Source organism: Mercenaria mercenaria, chromosome 2, assembly GCF_021730395.1.
Source record: "Mercenaria mercenaria strain notata chromosome 2, MADL_Memer_1, whole genome shotgun sequence".
NCBI lineage: Eukaryota > Metazoa > Mollusca > Bivalvia > Venerida > Veneridae > Mercenaria > Mercenaria mercenaria.
Window position 1 is genome coordinate 74,969,055 of NC_069362.1, and position 26,250 is coordinate 74,995,304.

The 26,250-nt window shown below is 35.3% G+C and overlaps 2 protein-coding genes across 4 annotated transcripts in view; one reads left to right on the forward strand and one right to left on the reverse strand.

The window, feature by feature from the left end:
- The first annotated feature begins 5,020 nt into the window (after window positions 1-5,020).
- The window catches only part of LOC123564337 (uncharacterized), a 66,308-nt gene continuing 45,078 nt past the window's right edge, over window positions 5,021-26,250 (forward strand). Inside the window, exons 1-2 of one of the 3 annotated variants that reach the window (XM_045357844.2) lie at window positions 5,021-5,087; window positions 16,681-16,749. Coding sequence is in view for 1 of the 3 variants with exons in the window: in XM_045357843.2 (XP_045213778.2) it covers window positions 24,589-24,623 (35 nt within the window). In the remaining 2 variants the exon portion in view is untranslated. Of the gene's footprint in view, window positions 5,088-16,680; window positions 16,750-24,126; window positions 24,255-24,310; window positions 24,624-26,250 lie in introns of those variants that run through there. The other 2 variants (XM_045357845.2, XM_045357843.2) reach the window with 2 other exon arrangements.
- On the reverse strand, window positions 10,263-13,635 carry LOC128555225 (uncharacterized). Its single transcript, XM_053536959.1, has 2 exons — window positions 12,751-13,635; window positions 10,263-12,264 (listed from the first exon to the last, which is right to left on the reverse strand). The coding sequence occupies exons 1-2, from the start codon at window positions 13,148-13,150 to the stop codon at window positions 10,619-10,621; spliced, it is 2,046 nt and encodes a 681-aa protein (XP_053392934.1). The 5' UTR covers window positions 13,151-13,635; the 3' UTR covers window positions 10,263-10,618.

Sequence of the window (26,250 nt, forward strand, 5' to 3'; positions counted from 1 at the left end):
TATATTATCTTTTCTCCCAAAGCCTCTATTGCAGTAAGTGCATGTGTAAAGCATCCTGTCAAGTTTTAAATGACAAAGAAAGTAGGTTTTAGCCAATTTTAATCTCTTGCACCTCCTCCTCCACCTCTTCCTCCTGCTCAATAACAACTACGAGTTGAAAAAAGAATCCGAAATACTAGTTAGTATCAGTATGAGGTAGTCATAATAGAATATTCACTGTCAATTCTATTTTGTTTCATAAGAAGGGAAATCATTAACTCATTTCTATGGTGGATGAATACTTTTAACTCATTTCCAAGGAGGAGGAATTCCTGATTCACTCGTTTTATCTCTTTCCATGGAGGAGGAACCCCTCAATCACTCATTTTTACTCATTTTCTAGGGAGGAGGAATCCCTAATTCAGTCGTTTTATCTCCTCCCAAGGAGGAGGAATCCCACATTCACTCATTTTAACCGGGGATTAAAGGGTTTATTTGGCAGTTTTTATACTAAACAAGTTCGTTTTAGAAACATTCTGACGAATGCTGAAAGGGGGTGGTGGTAGGGGGGGGGGGGGGGGGGGGGGGGGGGGGGGGGGGGGGGGGGGGGGGAGATATAAGTGATTTTTGTTTAAACACCCGTTTTCAACTGTATTTCAGGTTATATTAAGATAGTGGAACCGTAATGGTAATGCTTAATAATTGCATTAACTTGATAAGTCTTGAAGTTAACATTGTTTTTGCACTGTGATGCATTTTTAAACAACTTTTACCGTGTCGTTTCTTTTGTGTTTTTTTCGAGGGGAGGGGGGGGGGGGGGGGGGAAGTGTTGTTGTTTTTTTTTAATTTTGTATAATTTATGTTATTTCCTCAAGCTCAAACAGAGACAAATTTCAAAGTGATAACCACTGCGCAAAACAATCGCAGAGAATTCATTATACCAAAAAATTTGATAAAAGAAACCCCAAAGTATTGCGTAACAATTATAAAACGCAAAATAAAACTACTTGGGAGCCTCAAGTAAAAGGATATAATCGGACAGAAATTAAGCTCCAACATTGAAAAAATATGGCATTGCTCTCTGCATTCAAAAATAACCATAGGGCAGATGTAAAACCTACCTACATTTCTTCCACAATATGTAAATTAAAGAATAAATGCAAAACAAAGAACTTTCACCACATGTAACTCAGTATTTTCAAAGATGTCTAAACCTTCACCATTCTGTATCAGAGGTTAAATTCACTTTAAAAAGCAAGAAATGGCTAATCAAATTAAAAATTTCCGCTTTTGTAAAACAAATCAATAAGTCTTTAAAAAACAGTTTATCTTACTATATAAAAGAAATATAATGAAAAAAAAAACATGTTTGGTCCTATTGGAGCTTGAACCTACGTCCTCCTGAAAAATGGTTAAAGTAGGTTCATGGTAGGAATTGAATACTCTTCAAAAAAGGAGGTACACTATTACGGGTCCGTCAATTTTCCTAACCATCGTATTGGGGACGGCACAGGACTAGACCATAAACATTAAAAGTCCGGTTGGTAGCGGGGTTCGAACCTAAAATTTCCCTCAGACCGACAAGAAAATCGCTCCTTCAGTACTTCAGTGCTTTGATTTTGACTTGGATCTATGCTAAAGAGGGTAAGTACTTCATTTCTATGAAAGAAAGTCATCGAGTATGAGCCTAATATGTGCTTCATAAATTTTCACGAAATGCAGATCAGAGATATTGGTTGATATTGGTAGCTTGGGACCTTTCTTGAAGACAGGGGCATTAGAACTTTACTCATTTCAAATTAAGAGAAAAATATCTGTGTGAATTGATAAGTGAAGGTTTCACTCCTCAGTGTGAAGTTCTTTCAAGACACGAGGTGATATTTGGTCTGAGCCTCAAGCTTTTTTGTTTTGGCAGGGATCACTAAGGAGGCATGGAAACAGTTGAATTCACCAAATGGCTGAGGCTTTAAAAGGGTTTGGGACGTGAGAAGACCGATTCAAATTGCTTAATGGGGATATCAGTTTTTTTTTTCAGAATTAATATGTGTAATCCATTTGTTCTTTAGTGGCGACACACTACAACTTTCAGTTTTGAAATGTTTGATAAAACTTGTAAAACTTTTTGTGCCTGCCTGGTTCAGAGTCCCCTTCAAAGATAACCGAGTCTAAATATATCCATTAGGCCTACGAGTTGCGTTTTCCCCCGTATGGGCGCTTTAAGGGCTTTTAGATGGGAAAGAGACTTTGGATCAGATGTGTTGCTTTTCAGTTTAGTATAGAATTTGTCGCGCCGCTTTGTTGTACATATAATATGTCTGGGAAAAGTAGGAGGGTATAACAAGTATAACGACATTTTCTTACTAGTGTGGTGCTAGTGTATAACTATCAACATGAACTTGCTGTTTGTCCAAAGAGCTCTCTGTCCCACAGTAAAACATCATAATAAAAAAAAAATCCTCTAATACCATAAGCGTGTAATTATGTCTCTTCCCCCCCCCCCCCCCCCCCCCCCACTTCTGGGGGAGACATATTGTTATATTGTTTTTGTCCGTCCGTCCGTCCATCACACTTCATTTCCGATCAATAACTGGAGAACCATTTGATCCAGAATCTTCAAACTTCACAGGGTTGTAGGGCTGCTAGAGTAGACGATCCCTATTGTTTTTGGGGTCACTCCATCAAAGGTCAAGGTCACAGGGGCCTGAACATTGAAAACCATTTCCGATCAATAACTAGAGAACCACTTGACCCAGAATGTTGAAACTTCATAGGATGATTAGTCATGTAGAGTAGATAACCCCTATTGTTTTTGGGTTCACTCCGTTAAAGGTCAAGGTCACAGGGGCCTGAACATTGAAAACCATTTCCGATCAATAACTAGAGAACCACTTGACCCAGAATGTTGAAACTTCATAGGATGATTAGTCATGTAGAGTAGATAACCCCTATTGTTTTTGGGTTCACTCCGTTAAAGGTCAAGGTCACAGGGGCCTGAACATTGAAAACCATTTCCGATTAATAACTTGAGTACCACTAGACCCAGAATGTTGAAACTTCATAGGATGATTGTACATGCAAAGTAGATGACCCCTATTGATTTTGGGGTCACTCTGTTATAGGTCAGAGACTACCAATTCAAAAAAGTACAGGGAACTTACTGGGAATGAGGTAAGTGTATACCTGGGAATAAGGTTACGTCTGTGCGTTCTGATTGGTCAGTCATGTAAACAAACCCAGGAAGTGATTTTTTTTTCAAAATTGATATTTTTTCACTACATTTACAGTATTTTATTATACATTTTGACAAAATTTGCTACATTTTATGTGTATTGAAAAAAAATTTTATCAAACGAATTTCTCCCGCCATGCCAACAATGTAAACAGGGGGTCATCTCATTCACACGAAAATTATTTAAATAAAGTATCACTATTCATATGTTTTTCGTCCGATATTTTGGTAGAACTAAGATAGTTCTTGAAAAAATATGTAGTTAGATATACATGTTTCGATGTATGGAAGGCCGTACACGCCATAATGTTATAATGTAAGTCTATAGGAAAACAATTGGTGGTCTCTACCCTAAAGGTCAAGGTCACAGGGGCCTGAACATTGAAAACCATTTCCGGTCAGTAACTTGAGAACCACTTGACCCAGAATGTTGAAACTTAATAAGATGATTGGTCATGCAGAGTAGATGACCCCTATCGATTTTGGGGTCACTCTGTTAAAGGTCAAGGTCACAGGGGCCTGAACATGGAAAACCGTTTCGATCAATAACTTGAGAACCTCTTGACCCAGAATGTTAAAACTTCAAAGGATAATTGGACATGCAGAGTAAATGACCCCAATTAATTTTAGGGTCACTCTATTAAAGGTCAAGGTCACAGGGGCCTGAACATGGAAAACCGTTTCCTGTCAGTAACTTGAGAACCACTCGACCCAGAAAGTTGAAACTTCATAGGATGATTGGTCATGCAGAGTAAATGACCCCTATTGTTTTTGGGGTCACTGCGTTAAAGGTCAAGGTCACAGGGGCCTGAACATTGATAACCATTTCCGATCAATAACTTGAGAACTTCTTGATCCAGAATGTTGAAACTTCATAGGATGATTGAACATGCAGAGTAGATTACCCCTATCGATTTTGGGGTCACTCTATTAAAGGTCAAGGTCACAAGAGCCTAAACATGGAAAACAATTTCCGATCAATAACTTGAGAACCACTTGACCCAGAATGTTGAAACTTCATAGGATGATTGAACATGCAGAGTAGATGATCCCTATTGATTTTTGGGTCAGTCTATTAAAGGTCAAGGTCACAGGGGCCTGGTCATGTAAAATCATTTCCGGAAAATAACTTGAGAACCACTTGACCTACAATGTTGAAACTTAACAGGATGATTGGACATGCAGAGTAGATGACTTCTATTTATTTTGGGGTCACTTGATCAAAGGTCAAGGTCACAAGAGCCTGAACAGTGACTTGAGAACCCCTAGGCCAAGAGTGTTGAAACTTAGCGGGATGACTGGACATGCCAAGTAGATGATCCCTATTGCAGCCAACCATCAGTGTCTCTTTGACTTTCGCTCCTGACCCCTTTTGACTTCTTGCCTATACGATTTTGCATTGGGGGAGACATGCGCTTTTTTACAAAAGCATCTTCTAGTTTATTCAAAAGTTTCTTGTAGGGAAGAGTAAAAGAGATAATAGGTAAGGGTAGATTTCTCGGAACAAACACTAGACAAAGTGGCTGCTTTTTAATTTCTGACATTTGCAGACCGTCAAACTGTATGCGTCGGATTAGTTCGACCTCAGCGCCACGCATTTGCAAAGTAGGCCCACATTTACAACAAAAAGAATCTGTTACGGAAGAACATTATAGATGGGTTGCTTCAAAAATCCAACAATTAGTACATATTAATTTATGCAAAATATAGAAAAAGTGGGAGGGACAGGTAGGAGGTAGAAAAGGGGATTCTTAATGACTTCTTCATTCGATTAATCGTTGACTGTACAAATTTATATACCATAAATCAACCACAGCAAAACAACTACAACAACAACAATCACAACAGGTGGAACAGCAAACTAACTACAAAACAAAAAGTAAAATACTGCATTTTTTCCAAGAACATAGATTGTAATTGCAATAAAATTATGTATGTTTGAATTTAAATATGCAAAGCATCCGTTTACTGAGTCAGTCTTGTAAGGTAATCTGTTTTCGCGAAAAAGCTGTCTGCAAAACAAATTCATATCAAGTTTTAAATCACCAGAAAATTCGTAATTAAGGAAATTATTTGATAATTTAAACATGTAGGATGTAAAGCGCCGGCAGTGATGAAAATTTCATCGGAAATTTCCTCCTCTGGAGTGTTTGATTAGAGGGGATATATTGCCAATATGAGCAACTTCTCTCAATATTTCCTAGGATCACATCAAAGTTGTTGGACTGATGAAATTCTAGTTTTTATACTCTTAAATTTGAAAGTAAATAGGTTAACCCTGAATATGTAGATATTCAATATATTTTACTGTTTTCGTTCATTAATTTTTAATCCCCTGCCACGAGAGTGTGTCCACTCTGTATCTCCTAAACCCCTTGAAGGATTTTCATGAAACTTTGGTCAAATGATCACCTCATCAAGATGATATGCTGAACTCGTCTTGTCAAAGATTTGAACCTTCTATATCGTGTCCGCTCTGTATCTCTTAAACCCCTTGAAGGATTTTCAAGAAACTTGGGTCAAATGATCACCTCATCAAGTCAGTGTGCAGGGCTCAGATTTGTTGGTCATATTGGTTCAAGGTCAAGGTCACAACTCAATGGCAAAGGTTTGAACCTTCCATTTTGTGTCTGCTCTGTATCTCCTAAACCCCTTGAAGGATTTTCATGAAACTTTGGTCAAATGATCATCTCATCAAGAGAATGTGCAGAAGTCGTGAGTCAGCCATGTTGGCTCAAGGTCAAGGTCACCACTTAGGGTCATCAAAGGTTTGAGCCTTCCATTTTGTGTCCACTCTGTATCTCCTAAACCCCTTGAAGGATTTTCATCCAACTTAAGTCAAATGATCACCTCATCAAGACCATGTGCAGAACTCATTAGTCAGCCATGTTGGTTCAAGGTCAAGGTCACAACTCAAGGTCCGCTCCGTATCTCCTAAACCTTAAAGGATTTTCAGATCCTTTGATGTTGTCATACATGGACTATAAGTTATACTTAACAAGGTCAGTGCTTCCGCACAATACCATCAACCCTTTCACTATCCATAAGAGTGGGTTGGGGTGGTATAGCTGTCTTTCAGACTGCCTTGTTCATATGATCTTATCTTATCCAGCCAGGGGTCAAATTTAACAATAATTTGTACTAGCTGAAATTAGCAAGTGCCCTTTTTGATCACTAGCTAAAATGAAAAGCTACCAGCTAAAGTTAATAATATTTAATTACTCTATTAATATTTTACTGGCCAAAACTTTCTGATTGATCTCTGTCAGTAGCCAGTCACAAACAAAATTGATGTTTTCTATTAGCTTAAAATAACTTGTGCCATTTTTGTTGAACAATAAAATATCATAAACATAAGTGATAATATTCCTTTCATGAAGAAAAATGTACATTCAAAACAATTAAAGTTTATTAAAGCTCTGAAGACATTTGCTTGTTATATTATTGACTAGCTGAAATTAGCTAGTACATTTCAAACCCACTAGCTATTTTAAAATTCCACTAGCATTTAGCTTGTATGCTTGTCTAAATTTGAACCCTGTCCAGCATTTGAAAGTTGCATGGTGTTAGAGTCTCGCTTCAATGGCAATATGAAATAACACGATTATATATTATATCTGTTTCTATATATTCCTTTGGTAATAATTTAAGATGCTGTTTAGCCAAAATACTTTTTCTAACTGAGAGGAATACAAAGACAATTAAACTTCAAAGGGCTGGTCAGTTCCTTAATACAGGAAATATTAACAAGGTGCTATATTTTAGTCAAATTAGAAATCAAATATAAACAACAATGCACACAGTTTCTTGTATTGTGGAGATTTAAACATGGTCAAATAAAGAATTCACAGAAATTGGTGTTAGTCAGGGATATAAAACCTTTTTCCACCACTTGCCCTGCAGGACTAGTAGCCAGTAAAATCTGCTTGACCTTACTTAACAGTCACTCAAACAACTATCTTAATGATTTCTTTTTATGTATACTGACACTTTTATGAAAGAAGTATTATGAACTCCAAACAAATTGCAAAAATAACACACTATAGACAAATAATATTTTCTTGTACCATACGTTTCATTTTTGTTTAAACGTATTCGTTTGTTTAGTTTCCGACAGATCGAAATTCACTGTATCATGATACATTAGTCCTGCAATACGTTTATCATATCAAAGGCCAGTTTCACGATACAGAAACGATACAGTGAAAAGTAGAAACATTGAATGAAAACTTTCATACAATCAGTGTTAAAGATAGTAACTAAACAAATGTATCATTTATAACAGTTCTTTTGCAAATTTCAAGTACTTTCCAAGTGTAGGAACATGGATTCGATTTATTTTTAGCTCACATGTCACAAAGTGACAAGGTGAGCTTTTGTGATCGCGCAGCGTCCGTCGTCCATCCGTGCGTAAACTTTTGCTTGTGACCACTCTAGAGGTCACATTTTTCATGGGATCTTTATGAAAATTGGTCAGAATGTTCATCTTGTAGATATCTAGGTCAGGTTCGAAACTGGGTCACGTGCTTCCAAAACTAGGTCAGTAGGTCTAAAAATAGAAAAACCTTGTGACCTCTCTAGAGGCCATACTTTTCAATGGATCTTCATGAAAGTTGGTCAGAATGTTTACCATGATATCTAGGTCAAATTTGAAACTGGGTCACGTGCCTTAAAAAACTAGGTCAGTAGGTCAAATAATAAAAAAAAACCTTGTGACCTCTCTAGAGGCCATATTTTTCATGGGATCTGTATGAAAGTTGGTCTGTATATTTATCTTGATGATATCTAGGTCAAGATCGAAACTAGGTCATGTGCGGTCAAAAACTAGGTCAGTAGGTCTAAAAATAGAAAAACCTTGTGACCTCTCTAGAGGCCATACTTTTCAATGGATCTTCATGAAAACTAATCAGAATGTTCACCTTGATGATATCTAGGTCAGTTTTGAAACTGGGTCACGTGCCATCAAAAACTAGGTCAGTAGGTCAAATAATAAAAGAACCTTGTGACCTGTCTAGAGGCCATATTTTTCATGGGATCTGTATAAAAGTTGGTCTGAATGTTCATCTTGATGATATCAAGATCAAGTTCGAAACTGGGACAACTGCAGTCAAAAACTAGGTCAGTAGGTCTAAAAATAGAAAAACCTTTTTACCTCTCTAGAGGCCATATTTTTCAATTGATCTTCATGAAAATTGGTCTGAATGTTCACCTTGATGATATCTAGTTTAATTTCGAAACTAGGTCACATGCGGTCAAAAACTAGGTCAGTAGGTATAAAAATAGAAAAACCTTGTGACCTCTCTGGAGGCCATATTTTTCATGAGATCTTCAGGAAAATTGGTGAGAATGTTCACCTTGATGATATCTAGGTCAAGTTCAAAACTGGGTCACTTGAGCTCAAAAACTTGGTCACTGTGTCAAATAATAGAAAAAAACGACGTCATACTCGGTTCAAAACTGGGCATGTGGGGACAGGTGAGCGATTCAGGACCATCATGGTCCTCTTGTTTCATTTTGTCACATGAATGCTTCCTTATGTTACTCAATTTGTATCGCATACCATATCGTTGCATTTGTATCCCGATATATATTGTATTGTGAGACTAGCGTATCATTACACCCTTATGATCTATGCTTGTAGGTCAAGGTCACTATTATAAAATTTAAATAAAAATAGTTTTTTTTTTCTTAGCTCCTAAATGCCTTGAAGCATTTTTAGTCATAACACTGTTGCCAACAACCACAAGGGAAAACACTAACAAAATTTTATACCGGTAGGGGACTGCTGTATTTCCACTGCAATATTTGGTCACTTGTTTGATTTGATCTTTACATATGTATCTTGTGAAATTGCTGATCATTGACAAATAAGTGTCTGCAGTAATTATGCATGTTTTTTTCATGCCTAGAGGGGTATATTTTGGAAGGTATGGAAAGTATATAGCCAGGTAAGCATACAATAAAGTCTTAGCAGAGTTGTCTCCATTTTACCAAGGATCATTGTAACTCTTTATCAGAAACAGATACTTCTGTTACTTTTTCAGATTGTAAACTTTGATGCACTGGCCCCGTGTTCACAAAACATTTTTCGGTCTCAGCTGAGTTTGAGTTTGAAATTTTAGTATCAGTTTTACTAAAACTTCATGGTTAAGGTTTCGATGGAGGCCTTGAGAAACAAAAATCAAACAACACCAAATCATAGAAAGAAAGAGTTGTTTGACATGAAAATTGAACAGCATGTAAAACATGTATATTACTTTACGAAACAAGTGTCAGTATACTGATATAAACATTGAATTCCGGAAAAGGGCTGCCAAAAGGGGCTCCACTTCCGGACAGTTAAACGCCTTTAAAAACTCACCATTTTCAAAGAACTGTTACACATGTTTGTTTTGATGCATTTGCAATAGCGTGCGAGTGGTGAAATTTCACGTAACAAGGTGGAACACAGTTTTCAGCAATTGTTTATCTTTTTTTCTTTACAAATGGCATTCATTTTCAAAGGGAGACAACTTTTCTCAAAGATTACTTAAAATAATCGGAAAAAGTTGTTTCCCTTTGAAAATGAATGCCATTTGTACTTAAAATAATCGAAAACAGTTGCCTCCCTTTGAAAATGAATGCCATTTGTAAAGAAATAAAGATAAACAATTGCTGAAAACTGTGTTCCACCTTGTTATGCGAAATTTCACCACTCGCACGCTATTGCAAATGCATCAAAACAAACATGTGTAACAGTTCTTTGAAAATGGTGAGTTTTTAAAGGCGTTTAACTGTCCGGAAGTGGAGCCCCTTTTGGCAGCCCTTTTCCGGAATTCAATGTTTATATCAGTATACTGACACTTGTTTCGTAAAGTAATATACATGTTTTACATGCTGTTCAATTTTCATGTCAAACAACTCTTTCTTTCTATGATTTGGTGTTGTTTGATTTTTGTTTCTCAAGGCCTCCATCGAAACCTTAAATTCCAAATGAGACTGACCATCAGTACTAATTAGTCTCTTGAAAATAGTTATTAACTTAAAATCTAATTTTAAACATGCTAGAGCAATTTCGGGTATTATCGACCACTTAAGGTACGCTTTACTGTCGTCGATGGCTAAAACCACCTTAAGCTTTGTAAATACAAGCAAGCAGTAATATGAACCTTACCTAACATGATAAGGATATATTTCAGCATGTAAAAGCATATTTGTCATATATTGCTTCGAAAAAAATGAAGGTTGGTAAAGTCGTCAGTAAGCGACCGCAGGAGGCAATTACCGACCACCTTTTGACTTTTTAAAAAATACATAAATCATAGTTTAAAAATCAGGAAATACAACCAAATTTTCTTCCAATTTTCATCTGACAACTAAATCTACTGTTTCAATATACACTCTTGTCATGCAAGCTCAAAGTCTATACAATTAAACACAGTACTCGCAATGAAACGGGTAGTCGCTTAGCTGGCCGACAGGAATATCCAAGAGAACAGCGTCTCCAGTGCATGAGACATGCCATCTACGAGGGCACTTGGCACACTTTACCCACTCTTCATCATCCTCATACACATCATCAGTAAGGCAGCCGGGACAAAGATCTTTTTCGTTGTAACTGTCGTCAGAATCTTGATACTGAAGTTTTATGTTTTTATTTTCATCATTGCTTTCAGACGAAGAACTATCGTTTCTACGCCTCTTCTGCTTTGATGTACCCTTTTGTGCTAGTTTAAGCTTTTTCTCTTCTTCTCGTTTTTGTTTTTTATCTGCTTTTTCCTTTCTCTTTTGTTCTTGCATTTCTTGTTTCATCTTTTTCTTCAGTTCTCTCTCTTCTTGTCTCTTTTGTTTCGCTAACACATCTGCTTTCTTCTTTTCTTCTCTCTCTTCAAACATTCTGAGTGCTGCAGAGCCGGAGAGTGCTTTTGGAAGTTTGGTAAAAAATGTGCTAGACTGGCGTCTCTGTTTTGGTACTGGAACAGAGAGAGACCTAAATGATTCAGACACTAATGACTGGCGACCTTTTGATGACGTCAGTGAAGGTGAGATTGATGCAGTCATGGACTCTGTGCATTGTGAAAAATTTGTATTGTTAATGTCACATGTGCTGTCTGAGACTTGCTTTAACCCGCCAAATGAATTCCCGCTATCAGATGGGCTATCTTTAATGGGCAAACTATCTCCGGATGGCCCTGGTAAATCGTTTGCATCAGCGGTTTTAGTGTCTTGCTCTTTTAAGACAGAAGATGTATCTTGACATGTTGATAACATTCGTGGTGGATTGGCAATTTTAGATGGTTCTAACTTTGTCTTATCTATACCGTTTGGATCTAATGGGTACAGACCAGAACGCCTGAAGCCATGTGCCGCGTTTTCCAGCGTGCTAACAGTTTCCCACGCACTTTTGAAGACAGCTGGAAACTGACGCTTTGTTAATGTTTCCCCAATATTCTCAAGCTGCCAATGTTTGAGATTTTTTTTCCAGGCGGATTTCATGGGTGAAAAAAAGCCAACATCGCAGGGCTGGAGGATGTGTGTTGCGTTGGGAAGCAAGCAATAGAGAATGATTCCATTATTGGCACAGTAAGTAGCAGCATCTCGTGACATGTGAGTGCTGTGACCATCTACGAATAGTAGCACTGGCTTGGGGATGTTTTCATGGTCAACATACGAAGAAAAATGCTCAAGGAAGGCAACAAATAGTTCGCTGTCCATCCAGCCGTTATGGGTATGCCCATAGATTGCTGTAGGGAATGCTTCTATACCAGTGTCTCTAAACCGTTCCCCGGGATAGACAATAAGTGGTGGAACGTAGTTGCCAAATGCGCTGAAACAAACCATGACGGTGATCTGCTGCTTGTTGCTTGACGACACATGGTACACATGACGAGCTCCTCTCTCAGCCAAAACTTTCCCAGTCTTAAGACACAATGGAAAGCCACTCTCGTCACAATTGAATAGTCTACGAGGGTCCTTTAGAAGACTTTGATAATCTTGTACTTCAGATTGCAGGTGTTCTACAAGACCATCGAACCATCCCTGGATCATCGCCATATTTACAACTGCGCGATGATGACCTGTGTAAAACAAAATAAATAGTATATTAGAATTCCATTGTAGACATCTACTATTATGTTTACATTTATAACACTAGCCTATGATAAAAAATACAGGAAAATTTTAGAATTAGCATAACATAACTTTAAAACCAGTAGTAAGCTTGTATACCTCTGTGCAAAATCATTAACTAATGGTCATTCGTCAAGTGCGGTCTGTCAAATTCAGTTTCTTTGTTAAAAATAATCTGTTTATATATACAATGTATACATAGCTATGTAGATCTAATAGATATTCAAAACTAAAAAGTTAAAGTCAGATCAGTATGAACAGTTTGAATTTAGATAAGATTTTTTGATATTTTGCTTTAAATCTTATTGTAAATACCGATGCACAGCAGAGTATATATTCAAGTTAACGTAAACGTGTGTACATGTAACTGTATTATGATGGAAAGCTATGTTAAAAGTTTATATAAAAAAAGGTTACTGTAGCAGCTGTGTTACCTAGACACATTGCTGAACGCTCAGATAGGTCTGGATGGCGTCTTCTGAACGCATAAAACCAATCCTTTCCAGGCTTGTTGTTTCTGAATGGTGTGTTACGACCATCCAGATCAATGACTTTCTTCACCTCTGTAAGGAGTTCATCTCGTGTCACAGGATACCCTATCGAAGCCATTAATTTTATATAGTCACAGAGAACATTCTCCTCTGCCTCTGTAAGTACTGTAGCTGGACCCGGGCGGACTCTTTCCTCAGGACTTCGCCCTGACAACTTATCTAGTAAGGTTGTTTTGGGAATGCCGTACAATTCAGCAGCTTTCCGTCTTGATAGTGTGCCTGATTTGACGCTTGCAATAGCTTGTTTCATCTTCGAAGGTGAGTATTTGAGCCGCAAAGCCATCGTTTTCTGGAAAAGAAAGTGAAATTAACTAAAAATAATCCTTAAAGAAAATGGCGGTCGATAACTACCGACCATACCATATTGTGTCGGTAGTCACCGACCTCCCTCCTCTTCAAGGTCAAATAAGACGTGGAGTGAAGTAGACATATAAATTCGCGATGTGACATCATGAAGTGGTGTCAGCTTCTACAAATATTCAACAAATAAGATATACAAAGACAAAATGGTTGCAAAAACTTCCTACCCTCCTTATACTCTTAGTTATCAGCGTATTTTTAAAGAAAAGAAATAGTACCTTGTTTGTACAGGAAGCCGGCTTGTCGTTCAAAAACACTGCGTAAAAGACAAAATGGCACCGAACAGTTCCGGGAAAAATGGATGATGTCATTTATGACGTCAAAAAGTTTGATTGACACGATGTTACTGCAATTAATAAGGCGTGTAATTATGTGGTCGGATAACTGCCGACGGTCGGTAAAACACGAAAGCGCTCTACTTAGATATAAATGACCAATAAAGTTTCGTTATCAAACTCAGCTGAGACTGAAAATGTTTTGTGAACACGGGGCCTGACCTCCAGATTTTGGCTAAAAATGATCTCTCTTTCAAATTGAAGTTTTGTCATATTATGAACATTAGAATATGAGTTTTTGTTTCTAAAGTAGTTTTAAAAAGCCAAATCAAGAAAAAAAATGACCGCATCAGGAATCAAGCCCGGACAGCCGCAGCAATAAAAAAGTTTCCGCTGGTGTTACCAGTAGTGCTATGTAGGATTTGTGTTCAATGCAAAACACTAATTCTCATAAGTTTCCATAACTTATAGTCTTTCAGTAATTATATATATATATATATATAATTAATTGCCAGATATCTAAAAAACAATATTTTTTTGTTATCGAACGATCTGGGGGGCGAGTGCCTTTAATGTAAATATATAAATTATATAATTTATACCTAAAACATGACTTTGTCACCAGGGACATAGGCAGCCAATTTTTGAAGCAAATAATTTTTCTCAGAGATTTCCTGTCCTGGATAAATTATGTCCAAACCTTTCCATATTATTTACAATGTTGAGCTAATAATTGGTACTTGACTTGTACACTGTACAGACATACCACAAAAGCAGTATTATCAGAAATGACGCTGAAGGTATTAGATAGCAATTACCTACAGTGACCTACATTACCAGTGTCCCAGTGATATATGGGTGGTTTTCAAAATAATGAAGCAAAAGTGTGACATAGGGGTTAAAAATTCAAACTTATTTCTTAGGGTGGTCATCTATTTTTTATGATAGCAAATACTTCAAATTTGAAGGAAATAACTTTGGGAAAGTGTTGAGAAATGCCAAAAAGAAAATATTTCAGCCTTTAATTCGAAAGTTCAGTGAATTTTTCGTAAGATGCGTGATAAATGTTGCAGCGTTTTATGACAAGGAAATATGTATAACAGTAATTTTTTCAACATAAATGATAAGTAATGGGTGTATGTGTATGGTTTGAAACTTTTTTAATCATATGTTTGTGGACATTGGTTTTTAAAATCACCCTTTCTGCACAAATCTGACATGAAAATAAAACTTTACCTAGAAAAGTTGTTGCTGAATGCAAAATAACTAACATGTAATTTTAAAACCTATTTTTTTCTCTCACTTTGCATGTTTATAACCCCAAGCCAAATTTCAAGAATGTCCAGTAATTCTAATTTATAGAATTGTCAACTCAAAATTGAGTTATTTTACAGATGCACAGGGGACACATACTGAAGATCAGTGTAATATTCATCCATTATTAGTTTTCTATTCATAAAAAGACTAATGGTAATCAACTTTAGACAAATACTATTAAAAAATTAGTTTATTCCACAAAATAAATACAAAATTGAAAATTTTCACTACAAAAACATTCAAAATTCAACAATGTAATGCTTTAAATGAAAAAATAAGTGACTTTATACATAACTAACACATTGAAATCTTTTAGTTTACATGCAATGCTTATTCATGGTAGAAAAATGACAAAATACCATGCATGATAAAATGGAATAGTAATATTCATACATACTTTATAATGTTACTAAAAAGGGTGCACAGGGGACAAATTGTATCAAAATATTTATTCATAGAATATGTTCATGGTAAGTAAAATTCTTTTAACTACACAATATTTACTAGTGAACATTTACATATTTAGGTAAACTTAAGAGCTTAAGAAGCAACAAAATTGATGTTTCCACTTTTAAACTAGAAAATTGGCACATTCAGAAAAAAATGCAAACAATGAATTTTAAATTGTCCAGGGCTTCTTATATAATGCTAAATTATCAAGTAATGCCTAAATTTTGCACTCACATTGCTAAGAATATAGAACTGCCACCACAAATTACAGTAATGCTATGATAATTGATATATGTCAAAAAAAGGGTGCACAGGGGACATCACTTTTGGCCCTATGAATGTTTAACAGTCAGTAATATGTGAAGTAGAACATTGCTTATGTATCTGTTGTAACTCCCTTTCAAGGAAAATAAAGTAAAATCCCATTTTATTTAAAGAATAAAAGAAATCTGACACTTAACAACTGAAAAGGTGCACAGGGGACATTTTTAGGTGTATAGACATCCATCAAGTTTCTGAAAAAGTTGATTTATTAAAGAAAAAAATCATACTATGTCTTCACAGCTGAAAGGATAAAGATCTTAGAAAAACATTAAGACTTTAGAAAAGTAATAGGGTTATGAAATTGTAGTGTTCAACATTTAAATTTAGTATTTTTTTCACTATTTTTTGTGAAGGGGGTTCCATCACAAGATGTGAAATATTGGTAACAATAAGATGTAGGTAATGAAAAGAAGTATTTTATTTAAATGTGCAGAGATTAAGTTACACAAAAAAGCCAAAGCTGTACCAATAAAGCATGGTTCTAAAAAGTAAGCCGCAGTTGAAAACTATAGTTCATGTAAAATGTCACACTTTTTTGGGTGCACAGGGGACAAAATTAGCTATATAATTTAATATAACTTTAAAACTGTTTGAGTCATTAAGCTGAAATTGCACACATTTATTGACTACATTGATTTGGATATTATTTGCCCCAAAATACATTCTAAAACTAAACTGAATTAAAGTAAGGTGAGAGAGAAGAAAAAGCTTCATTATTTTGAAAACCACCCATATACCTATTTTTATCTAACTAACACACATCAAAAGCTCATTAACAGTCTATTTTCCTTTGTTTCATTGAATGTAATTTAGGAAAGGAAAACAAATTTTGATTTAATGACTGGAATTCCTGAAATATATCTTAACTTCTTTCACTAAAATGATTGCTAAGGTTAAACATTTATGATTTTAATAATATTGTAAGTAATCACTTTATTATGCCAATAAATGAATAACAAAACTTTAATCAGCTGTCAGAACATTATTACATGAAATTTGACTATTTCATGTAACAGAGTGTGTATATTTCCTGGTGCATTTATTTGAGAAATGTTAATTTTACAGTGTTTATTATTTTCTTTTGCAGATCATAACAGTCCACTGCAGAGTAACTGATCAGAGCACTGAAGATATTTTCTGACAGACTGCCATGAAAGTTCGTTTACATGTTTTGTTTCAGCAAAAGTTTCAATAAATATCAAGACTAAAACACTGCTAAACTTTCAAGCTAGGAGTTTGTAGTGTTGTTTTTGCTCTAGAATTCTTTGCAGTACTACTGATCAATCAACCTAATCCATTACATGGATGATATTCATTAATGTTGAAAATCTGAATCTTAGACAAAATTGCCTTCTTATCCTCTTTAGTAGCACTTTTTTCTGGACATTTAAGCAGAATGAGGAGGGCTCTTGTACTCGCCCAGGTGTTGCCATTGCATTTAGGTTAATGTTTTATGACAAGCTTCTCAATCTCACTAAATCTTCTAATACTTCCACTCTTATGGTTAAACTTCACTTGAAGGCTGATAATGAAAAGTGGTAGGTAAATAATTATCCTAAAGGTCAAGGTCACTGGGGTTAGATATTGCAATAGTGCTGGATTATTAAAAGCAGCGTTTGTACAATAAAGTTATATTGCAACCTCCTCAGTTTCATTGTTTATTCTTAACTGCTGTCCCTGCAGTCATCAAACTGAAGGTAAAGGGTCAGGTACCTCAAAGGTCAGGGTCACTGTGGTCAGATTTTGTATTAGTTCTAGTTAAAGTTTTATGGCATATTTGTCAATTTTGACATATGACTTACAATGTTTCTTAGTCATGGTATCCCTCATACCACCGGTTCTAATCCATTCTGCCACTTATACCACCCACCTTTACACTCCCTGTCCCGACCCATGTTTTTTTTAAAACTTCTCACACTTAACTTATATAACTTATTATGCCCCCCTTCGAGGAAGGAGGGGTATATTGTTTTGCAGATGTTGGTTGGTCTGTCGGTCGGTATGTAGACCAATCCGTTTCCAGATGATAACTCAAGAACGCTTGGGCCTAGGATCATGAAAAGTGATAGGATGGTTGGTCATAACCAGCAGATGACCCCTATTGATTTTGAGAGTAATAGGTCAAAGGTCAAGGTCACAGTGACCCAGAACAGTTAAACAGTTTCCGGATGATAACTTAAGAACGCTTGGGCCTAGGATCATAAAATGTGGTAGGGTGGTTGGTCATGACCAGCAGATGACCCCTGTTGGTTTTGAGATCAGTAGGTCAATGGTCAAGGTCACAGTGACCCAGAACAGTTAAACAGTTTCCGGATGATAACTTAAGAACACTTGGGCCTAGGGTCATGAAAGTTGATAGGGAGATTGGTCATGACAGCAGATGACCCCTATTGATTTTGAGGTTAGAAGGTCAAAGGTCAAGGTCACAGTGACCATGAACAGTTAAACGGTTTATGGGTGATAACTGAAGAACACTTGGGCCTAGGATCACGAAAGTTAATAGGGAGGTTGGTCATGATCAGCAGACGACCCTTATTGATTTTGAGGTCAGTAGGCCAAAGGTCAAGGACACAGTGACCCAGAACAGTAAAACCGTTCCCAGACAATAACTTGAGAAAGCTTTGGCCTAGGATCACAAAACTTGATAAGGAGGTTGCTTATGACCAGCAGATGACTCCTATTGATTTTGAGATCATAAGGTCAAAGGTCAAGGTCACAGTGACCTGGAACAGTTAAAATATGTCCGGACGATATCTTGAGAATGCTTGGGCCTAGGATCACGAAATTTAATATGGAGGTTTATCATGACCAGCAGATGACTCCTATTGATTTTGAGGTCATTAGGTCAAAGGTCAAGGTCACTTTGACCAAAACCAGTAGAACTTTTGTGCACAGTGACCAAATAATTTTTATTCCTTATGTAATTACTGAATGCACCAAGGGGGGCATTTTGTGTTCTACAAGCTCTTGTATATACTTATATTTTATATTGTTTTATAGACCCCTTCTCCACCCACCCTCTAATTTCTGTTCTGCCCCCACTCCCCAGACCTTTATGTTAGTTTTACACTTAATTATATCTCATAATTATATTGATATGTTGTTTTAGTATCCATCATCTCCTTCACTTCTACCTCCACCTCTTCCTATTTTTTTTTTTTTTGTGGAAACTTTTCTGACAATGTGCGAATTGATAATACCAGTCGAACTGTGATTTTTTGCTATTCTAACATGCAGTAAGGTGTAAAAAAAAATTGTTTGTTTCCAGTATCCCGACCTACCCTAAATTTTTGGCGCGACCCTAGATGTTTTTATGGCCTTGGAGAATATTTTTTTCAACTTTTTAACAAAAAGATGCATAACTTCACTTTTTATGCTTTAAACATGCTCAGTGATGTTAAAAATCAACTTACTGATGCTTTAAAGCAGCATGCCTCCAGATTTGGCTAAAAAAATAATCTTTCTTTCAAATTGAAGTTTGGTCATATTATGAACATTAGAATATGAATTTTTGTTTCTAAAATATTTTAAAAGTTCCAAATCAAAAAAAAAATATGACCGCGCTGGGAATTGAACCCCGGACAACCACGGCAATAAAGACATTTTCCCGTCGTCATAACCAGTAAGTCTTCAAAATATAGATATTTATAATCGAGACAGTTTACCTGGAGTAAAAGCGTGACAAACGCGCAAAAAGTAGTAAAAACAGCAAATTCTCATGTGTTTCCGTAACATAAAGTTTGTCATCAGTAATTAAGTTTTAAAGCCTTCTTAAGAAATATAGCATTTATTTCAAGATATCTTAAAAAAAAATTTTTTTGTTGTCGAACGATCCGGAGGCATGCTGCTTTAAAGGCATAACCCTCTTATTTGTATTCATTTTTAGCTCGACTATTCATAGAATAGTAGAGCTATTGCATTCGCCCATGCGTCGGCGTCTGCGTCCCGATTTGGTTAAGTTTTGTATGTAAGCTGGTATCTCAGCAACCACGTGTGGGAATGGATTGAAACTTCACACACTTATTCACTGTGATAAACTGACTTACATTGCACAGGTCCCATAACTCTATTTTGCTTTTTTACAAAATTATGCCCCTTTTTCGACTTAGAATTTTTTGGTTAAGGTTTTGTATGTAAGCTGGTATCTCAGTACTCACTAATTGGAATGGATTGAAACTTCACACACTTGTTCACTGTCATGATCTGACATGCACAAAGCAGGTTCCATAACTCTATTTTGCTTTTTTACAAAATTATGCCCCTTTTTCGACTTAGAATTTTTTGGTTAAGGTTTTGTATGTAAGCTGGTATCTCAGTACTCACTAATTGGAATGGATTGAAACTTCACACACTTGTTCACTGTCATGATCTGACATGCACAAAGCAGGTTCCATAACTCTATTTTGCTTTTTTACAAAATTATGCCCCTTTTTCGACTTAGAATTTTTTGGTTAAGGTTTTGTATGTAAGCTGGTATCTCAGTATCCACTAATGGGAAAGGATTGAAACTTCACACACTTGTTCACTGTCATGATATGACATGCAGTGCAAAGGGTCAATAACTAAACTTTGCATTTTACAAAATTATGCACCTTTTTAGCTCATCTGATTTTTTGAAAAAAAATGATGAGTTATTGTCATCACTTGAGCGGTTGTCGGCGTCGGCGTCTGCGTTGCCTGGTTAAGTTTTATGTTTAGGTCAGCTTTTCTCCTAAACTATCAAAGCTATTGCTTTGAAACTTGGAAGACTTGTTCACCATCATAAGCTGACCCTGTATAGCAAGAAACATAACTCCATCTTGCTTTTTGCAAGATTTATGGCCCCTTTTGTACTTAGAAAATATCAGATTTCTTGGTTAAGTTTTATGTTTAGGTTAACTTTTCTCCTAAACTATCAAAGCTATTGCTTTGAAACTTGGAATACTTGTTCATCATCATTAGCAGACCCTGTACATCAAGAAACATAACTCCATCTTGCTTTTTGCAAGAATTATTGCCCCTTTTGGACTTAGAAAATCAGTTTTCTTGGTTAAGTTTTATGTTTAGGTCAGCTTTTATCCTAAACTATCAAAGCTATTGCTTTAAAACTTGCAACACTTGTTCACCATCATAAGCTGACCCTGTACAGCAAGAAACAACTCCATCCTGCTTTTTGCAAGATTTATGGCCCCTTTTGGACTTAGAAAATATCAGAATTCTTGGTTAAGTTTTATGTTTAGGTCAACTTTTTCTCTTAAACTATCAAAGCTATTGCTTTGAAACTTGTAACACTTGTTCACCATCATAAGCTGACCCTGTACAGCAAGCAACATAACTCCATCCTGCTTTTTGCAATAATTATTGCCCCTTTTGGACTTAGAAAATCATTTTCTTGGTTGAGTATTATGTTTAAGGCAACTTTTCTCATAAACTATCAAAGCTATTGCTTTAAAACTTGCAACAGTTTTTCACAATCATAAGTGGACACTGTACATCAAGAAACATAACTCTATCCTGCTTTTTGCAAGAATGATGGCCCTTTTTAGACTTAGAAAATCATGGGTAGGACAATATTTCTATTATACAAAAAAAATCAGATGAGCGTCAGCACCCGCAAGGCGGTGCTCTTGTTAAACTTAGGAGTTTTGGGTTAAATTCTTATATGTAAGCTGGTATCTCAGTACCCTCTAATGGGAATGGATTGAAACTTCACACACTTGTCCACTGTCATGAGCTGATAAGCACTATGCAGGTTCCATAACCCTATTTTGCTTTTTTTAAATTATGCCCCTTTTTCGACTTTCGTATTCATTCAGTCGACAAGGCTGTTGAATAGTCAAGCGTTGCTGTCCTCCGACAGCTCTTGTTTGACATAAAAATAATTTCCGAAAAGTCTCACTAATAAAAAAAATCCCCCCCCCCCCCAAAAAAAACTTTCCGACCTACCTACCCTTATTTTTTTGTGCATGTTACCGGAAACAAAGACTTTTTTTTGGAGGCCTAAGCATCATTATGTTTGTTTAATTTTGAAGTTATGTGCACTGCTCTCCCCAATGATGTGATAAACTTGTACTTGTAGGAATTTCATAAAAATAACATCTGGATAGGTGGGGGGCGGGGAGGGGGGGGGGGTGATTTAGGAACCCTAATTATCTACTCATCCATATGATTTTACTGATGACCACAATACACACGAAGGGCCCTAATACATATATAGATAGGATGTTGTGCGCTAGGGATATGATGTCATGCGCATGAGATAATATGTGGTACACATGATATAGGATGTGGTGCGATCAAGAAAAGATGCTGTGCGCTCGAGATAAGATGTCATGCATTCAAGGTCAGATGATGTGCGCTCAAGATAAGATGTCATGTGCACAAGATAATATGTCATACACACGAGATATAAGATGTCGTGCGCACAAGATTATTTAATCTCAAAAATAATAAATGCATGTCCTAAACATACCATCATATCAGTCAGAACTTATCATATATTTTTAATTGTTTAATGATAATTCTGTTTCCAAACTATTAAAAAAAATTAAAGATGTCATTTATTAAAGTTATTTTGGAATTTAGTAATAATTATTCTCTTTTAAGTTTTATTTACAAAAGAACCACATGTCCTAAAATGATAATGCTTTCATATTTATGATAATATATTTTGGATGGGGCAATTTTTTTGGCAGTTAGCAGGAAGGGAAACAAACAATACTTTATTTTAAGCCTAATTTGCCATTAGGTGAGACTCCCTGCCAGTGTTGCATTTATAACTTAATTGGTTGTGTGTTGGCAAAAATGGGATTTATGGTGTTAAATAATTATTGGTAAGTCAGAATTTGAAATTTGTAAAACATTTTTTTTTGTTTAAATCTGCATTTGCTCTCAAATTATAATTAGGTTTCAGTCAAGTATTAAAAGAAAAGCATTCATGGTGCCTAAATTTCTATATCAAGACAGAAAAGAAAGAACAGTACAAGAGTCAATATATTTTTTACCAAATATACAGATTAAATATGTGTTACAAGAAAAATTACTTCAATAAGGTATTGAGAAAGCATTACAAATTTACAAACAGACTGTTTTAATATCTAAATAAAAATATGAAGCCTTTCAGTATGTATTTTTTTCGTTGATAATTTGTGACCGACAGTTTCATTGGTATGCTTTACTTTAATTTTATTGCAATAAGTCTAAAAGTCTTATATGGTTAGAGCATAGGCATTTGGCGCATTTGTTTGATAATATAGGATAAAAACCTTTATAGAGAGTCCAGGACCCAAAAATAAATCCAGCACCCATTTACTTTGTCGAACTAATCCGACGTATACAGTTTGTTTTATATTGTGACGGTCAAACTGCAAAAGTCAGAAATTAAAAAGCAGCCACTCAGCGACATTAAGCTTATCTACCATTTACTGTATATACATCAATGTACAAAGAGAGGTATATTATTCCAAATTTTAGTTCCAGAATAAGAAAGTGATTTTCGATAAAACTCAAGATTAGGCTTAGGAAGATTAGATTAAGATTATTTGTTGATCTGAGATTTTGGTTATGTAAAGTTGAAGCAAATTGAAATTTTTCTTTCATGTAGCATGGCGAGTTTTCTTCATTTAATGATTTGTGAATTAAAATAGCTTTTTTGTACTCAACTCTGTTGTTAAGTTTTATTCATTTTAATTCTTTGAAAAGAGGTTCAGATGGTGCATCTGCCTCTTTATCAAGAATAATGCGAGCTGCACTTTTTTAAAAAATTTTCTTTCTCTCAAGAAGTTCATTTGAGCGATTTCCCTATATTGAACAGCAATAGTCTATATGGGGTAAGATGTAAGCATTGTAGAAAAGTTTCCTGGCATGTATATTAAGAAATTGTTTTATCCCTAAAAGAAGATACAGATTACTGTTGCATTTCAAATGATTGATCAGAGTTGTTTGTTATACTCTGCCAAAGGCAGAGTGATATAGTTTCTGCATTGTCCATCTTCCTGTCCATTAGTCTGTCCCATAACCCTGTTGGTTATAACTATTGCGGAGCTCTTGTTCAAAAGTGGTTTCTTGTACAAAAAAAAAATTAATTGCCTGTGCTTTAGCTGAAGTTTGTACCCTAACAAAAACAATAAAATATTTATTATCATTATAATTATAGTACATCCTTAAAATTTTAAATGTCCATGAACTGAATACCTGTTTTTGCCAGCAAGCACCATTTACTAACAAACTTTGATAATGTGGCAGTTGACCTAAATCCAATTGACACTGTTTATTTTCCAATACAGGTAAATCCAATATTTGCTTTACAATAGATCTATGACAGATTATCTTTGAACACCCCTGGACTTATTGGACTCAACTGCCACATTATCAAAGTTTATTAGTATGTTATGCCAGCAGTAATTTTATGTTTGATAACATTTGGAAAGCCCTCTACCTATCCTTTAGGACACACAAAACCTGTTCTGTCTTCAAAATTCATGCTTGCATGATTTACATGTGTTTCTTGTGATTTTGCCATGATAATATTTGTGTACATGACTGAAATAGTTTCTCACAGTAGTGTTGGATTACACTGAGGGGAGAGATTTCTGTGCTAATTGAATGTGAATTGAAGATTTATTATCTGGAATCCACAGCTCAGCAGGTGTGACTAACATACATTGTTGGATCTGTGTACTGGTAGGCTTGGACTAATTGTCACTTACTATACAGTTTTTGTTACACAATTCTCACCTTATATATAATATTGACTTGAAAGGAATCAGTATAATATATGATGTATTTGTTAGATTATAAGTGGGTTCTGAGATTTACTCAAGAGGTATCAGTTTGACCTTTCAGAACAAGCATTAGAAATATGTCTGTCAGTGTGGGATATAAAATTCCAAGGGGGAGAGATAGAGACAGAATTAATGTGGTGCTTGTAGAGGTCAGAGGTTCTATATCAACATAGTGCTGGTGTTAGGATGTCTGGTGTTTGATAGAGACAATTAAATAATATTTGGAGATATACATGTGTATTGTGACAATGAGATCATTTGTTAAAAAGTAAGTAGTAAACAGGTCTAAGAAAATATACTTACTTTTTACATCTACATCTCAGATCTTTTGATCTATAAATAAAATTTTACAGATATTTTTTTTATGTATGAAAACTGCAGGAATAACATTTGTTTTCAAAACCACAACTTGAAAATATTTTTTTTATTTACAGTATGCATGAATTAAGGTCATTTGTGAGTTTCAGACATTTTTGTTGACTTAGAATTTTTGGCATTTTCAGAAAAATCAAAGTTAACAGAATTGACTGAAATTTATCAGTGACCTTTATTATTGCATACCATAATAAGTAAAACAATTAATTTCAAGCTTCAGTTTTGAGGCTAAATATATTTTCAGTGGTTTTCAAACACTCTATCTTTAAATTTATAGATTGAAAAATCTGTAAATTTATAGATTATCTGTATATCATTATTCTGTACATTTACAGATAATCTGTAAATATACAACTTTCTTAGACCTGGTAAATCTGGGCATGCTTTTTTTGTGGAAGTTTCAGTGTTCGTTATATAATTTAGGGAAAGTTGAATGCAAAAAGGTTACACATGACAATGACATAATAGGAGAGATCCAGTGACCTCACGCATTAACACCTGTTTACCTGGTGGTGGGCAAAACAAATGTTTTTACATCATTTGTGTATGGGATTGGAATTTTTAATCTTTAATAACTCATTTATGGATTTTAAAAATTCAAAAAGTTTTGAAATGCTTACGATGTTCATATTTTCTTATTCAAATATCTTTTTAAAATAAATAACCATTTTAAATGACATATGATTTTAATAATGGTGTAGTGGTGTTCAAAACTTTTAGAAAAAATTAACACTGTAAGTTAAGCGTTCATAATTAATCCATTTTATTTCAAAATAATAATTAAAAGTAATAAATAAATTGCTTGTTCAAGGTTGCGGGCCCGAGCATGATATCAGCCGTACCAGCTTTTTTTTTTTTTTTTTTGCATAAAATTTCAGCTTTTGCTTAGATTAATAGTGCCGAAATATTGCCTTGCTAATTATCGGCAACGAGCGGTATCTGTCATGATTGCCCGCGGGGTGTTAAAAAACTTTGGCACACTTCGTGTCAAAAGTAACGACCCTGCTTGATTGGATTAATCATAATTAAACGCTTATCTGATATATGTTTAATCCAGTATGATCTAAAGAGCGAATTTTTTAATAATCTATAATAATTGCTTTGATGGAAAAAAAAAATAGTCGTATGTTTAAAAAAAATGGAAACAATTGTGTTTTTCGTGGTATAATGAAACAAAACTAACCGAAAGCTAATTTCTTCTAATTATTTTGAATAATCTTAAATGATTGCTTTAAATCAAATAAAATGCCGACGTACATCTCAACTATAAAATAATATAAACTTTGTTTCTATCTGCTCTAAATTCTGAAACCGTATGCCTAACTTGTCGCTTAACGTATTGCTGCAAAATGGACATACCTGAAATTCCAAATCAATCTAAGACATTTAGATTTCTGAAACGCACCTTTGGTCCGAAAAATCCAGTGAATAGAAGTTTTCAGCCTTCGTGGTTCGCCAATAGATCGTGGTTGCATACAATGAAACTAATGACTTCGCTTATTGTCATGTGTGTATGGTTG

Bases quoted from the DNA above. Each gene is read 5' to 3' on its own strand.
- LOC128555225 (XM_053536959.1), bottom strand. From the start codon at position 13,150: ATGGCTTTGCGGCTCAAATACTCACCTTCGAAGATGAAACAAGCTATT. The intron at 12,265-12,750 runs GTAACACAGCTG...TGTTTTACACAG, and splicing joins GCGTTCAGCAATGTGTCTAG to GTCATCATCGCGCAGTTGTA.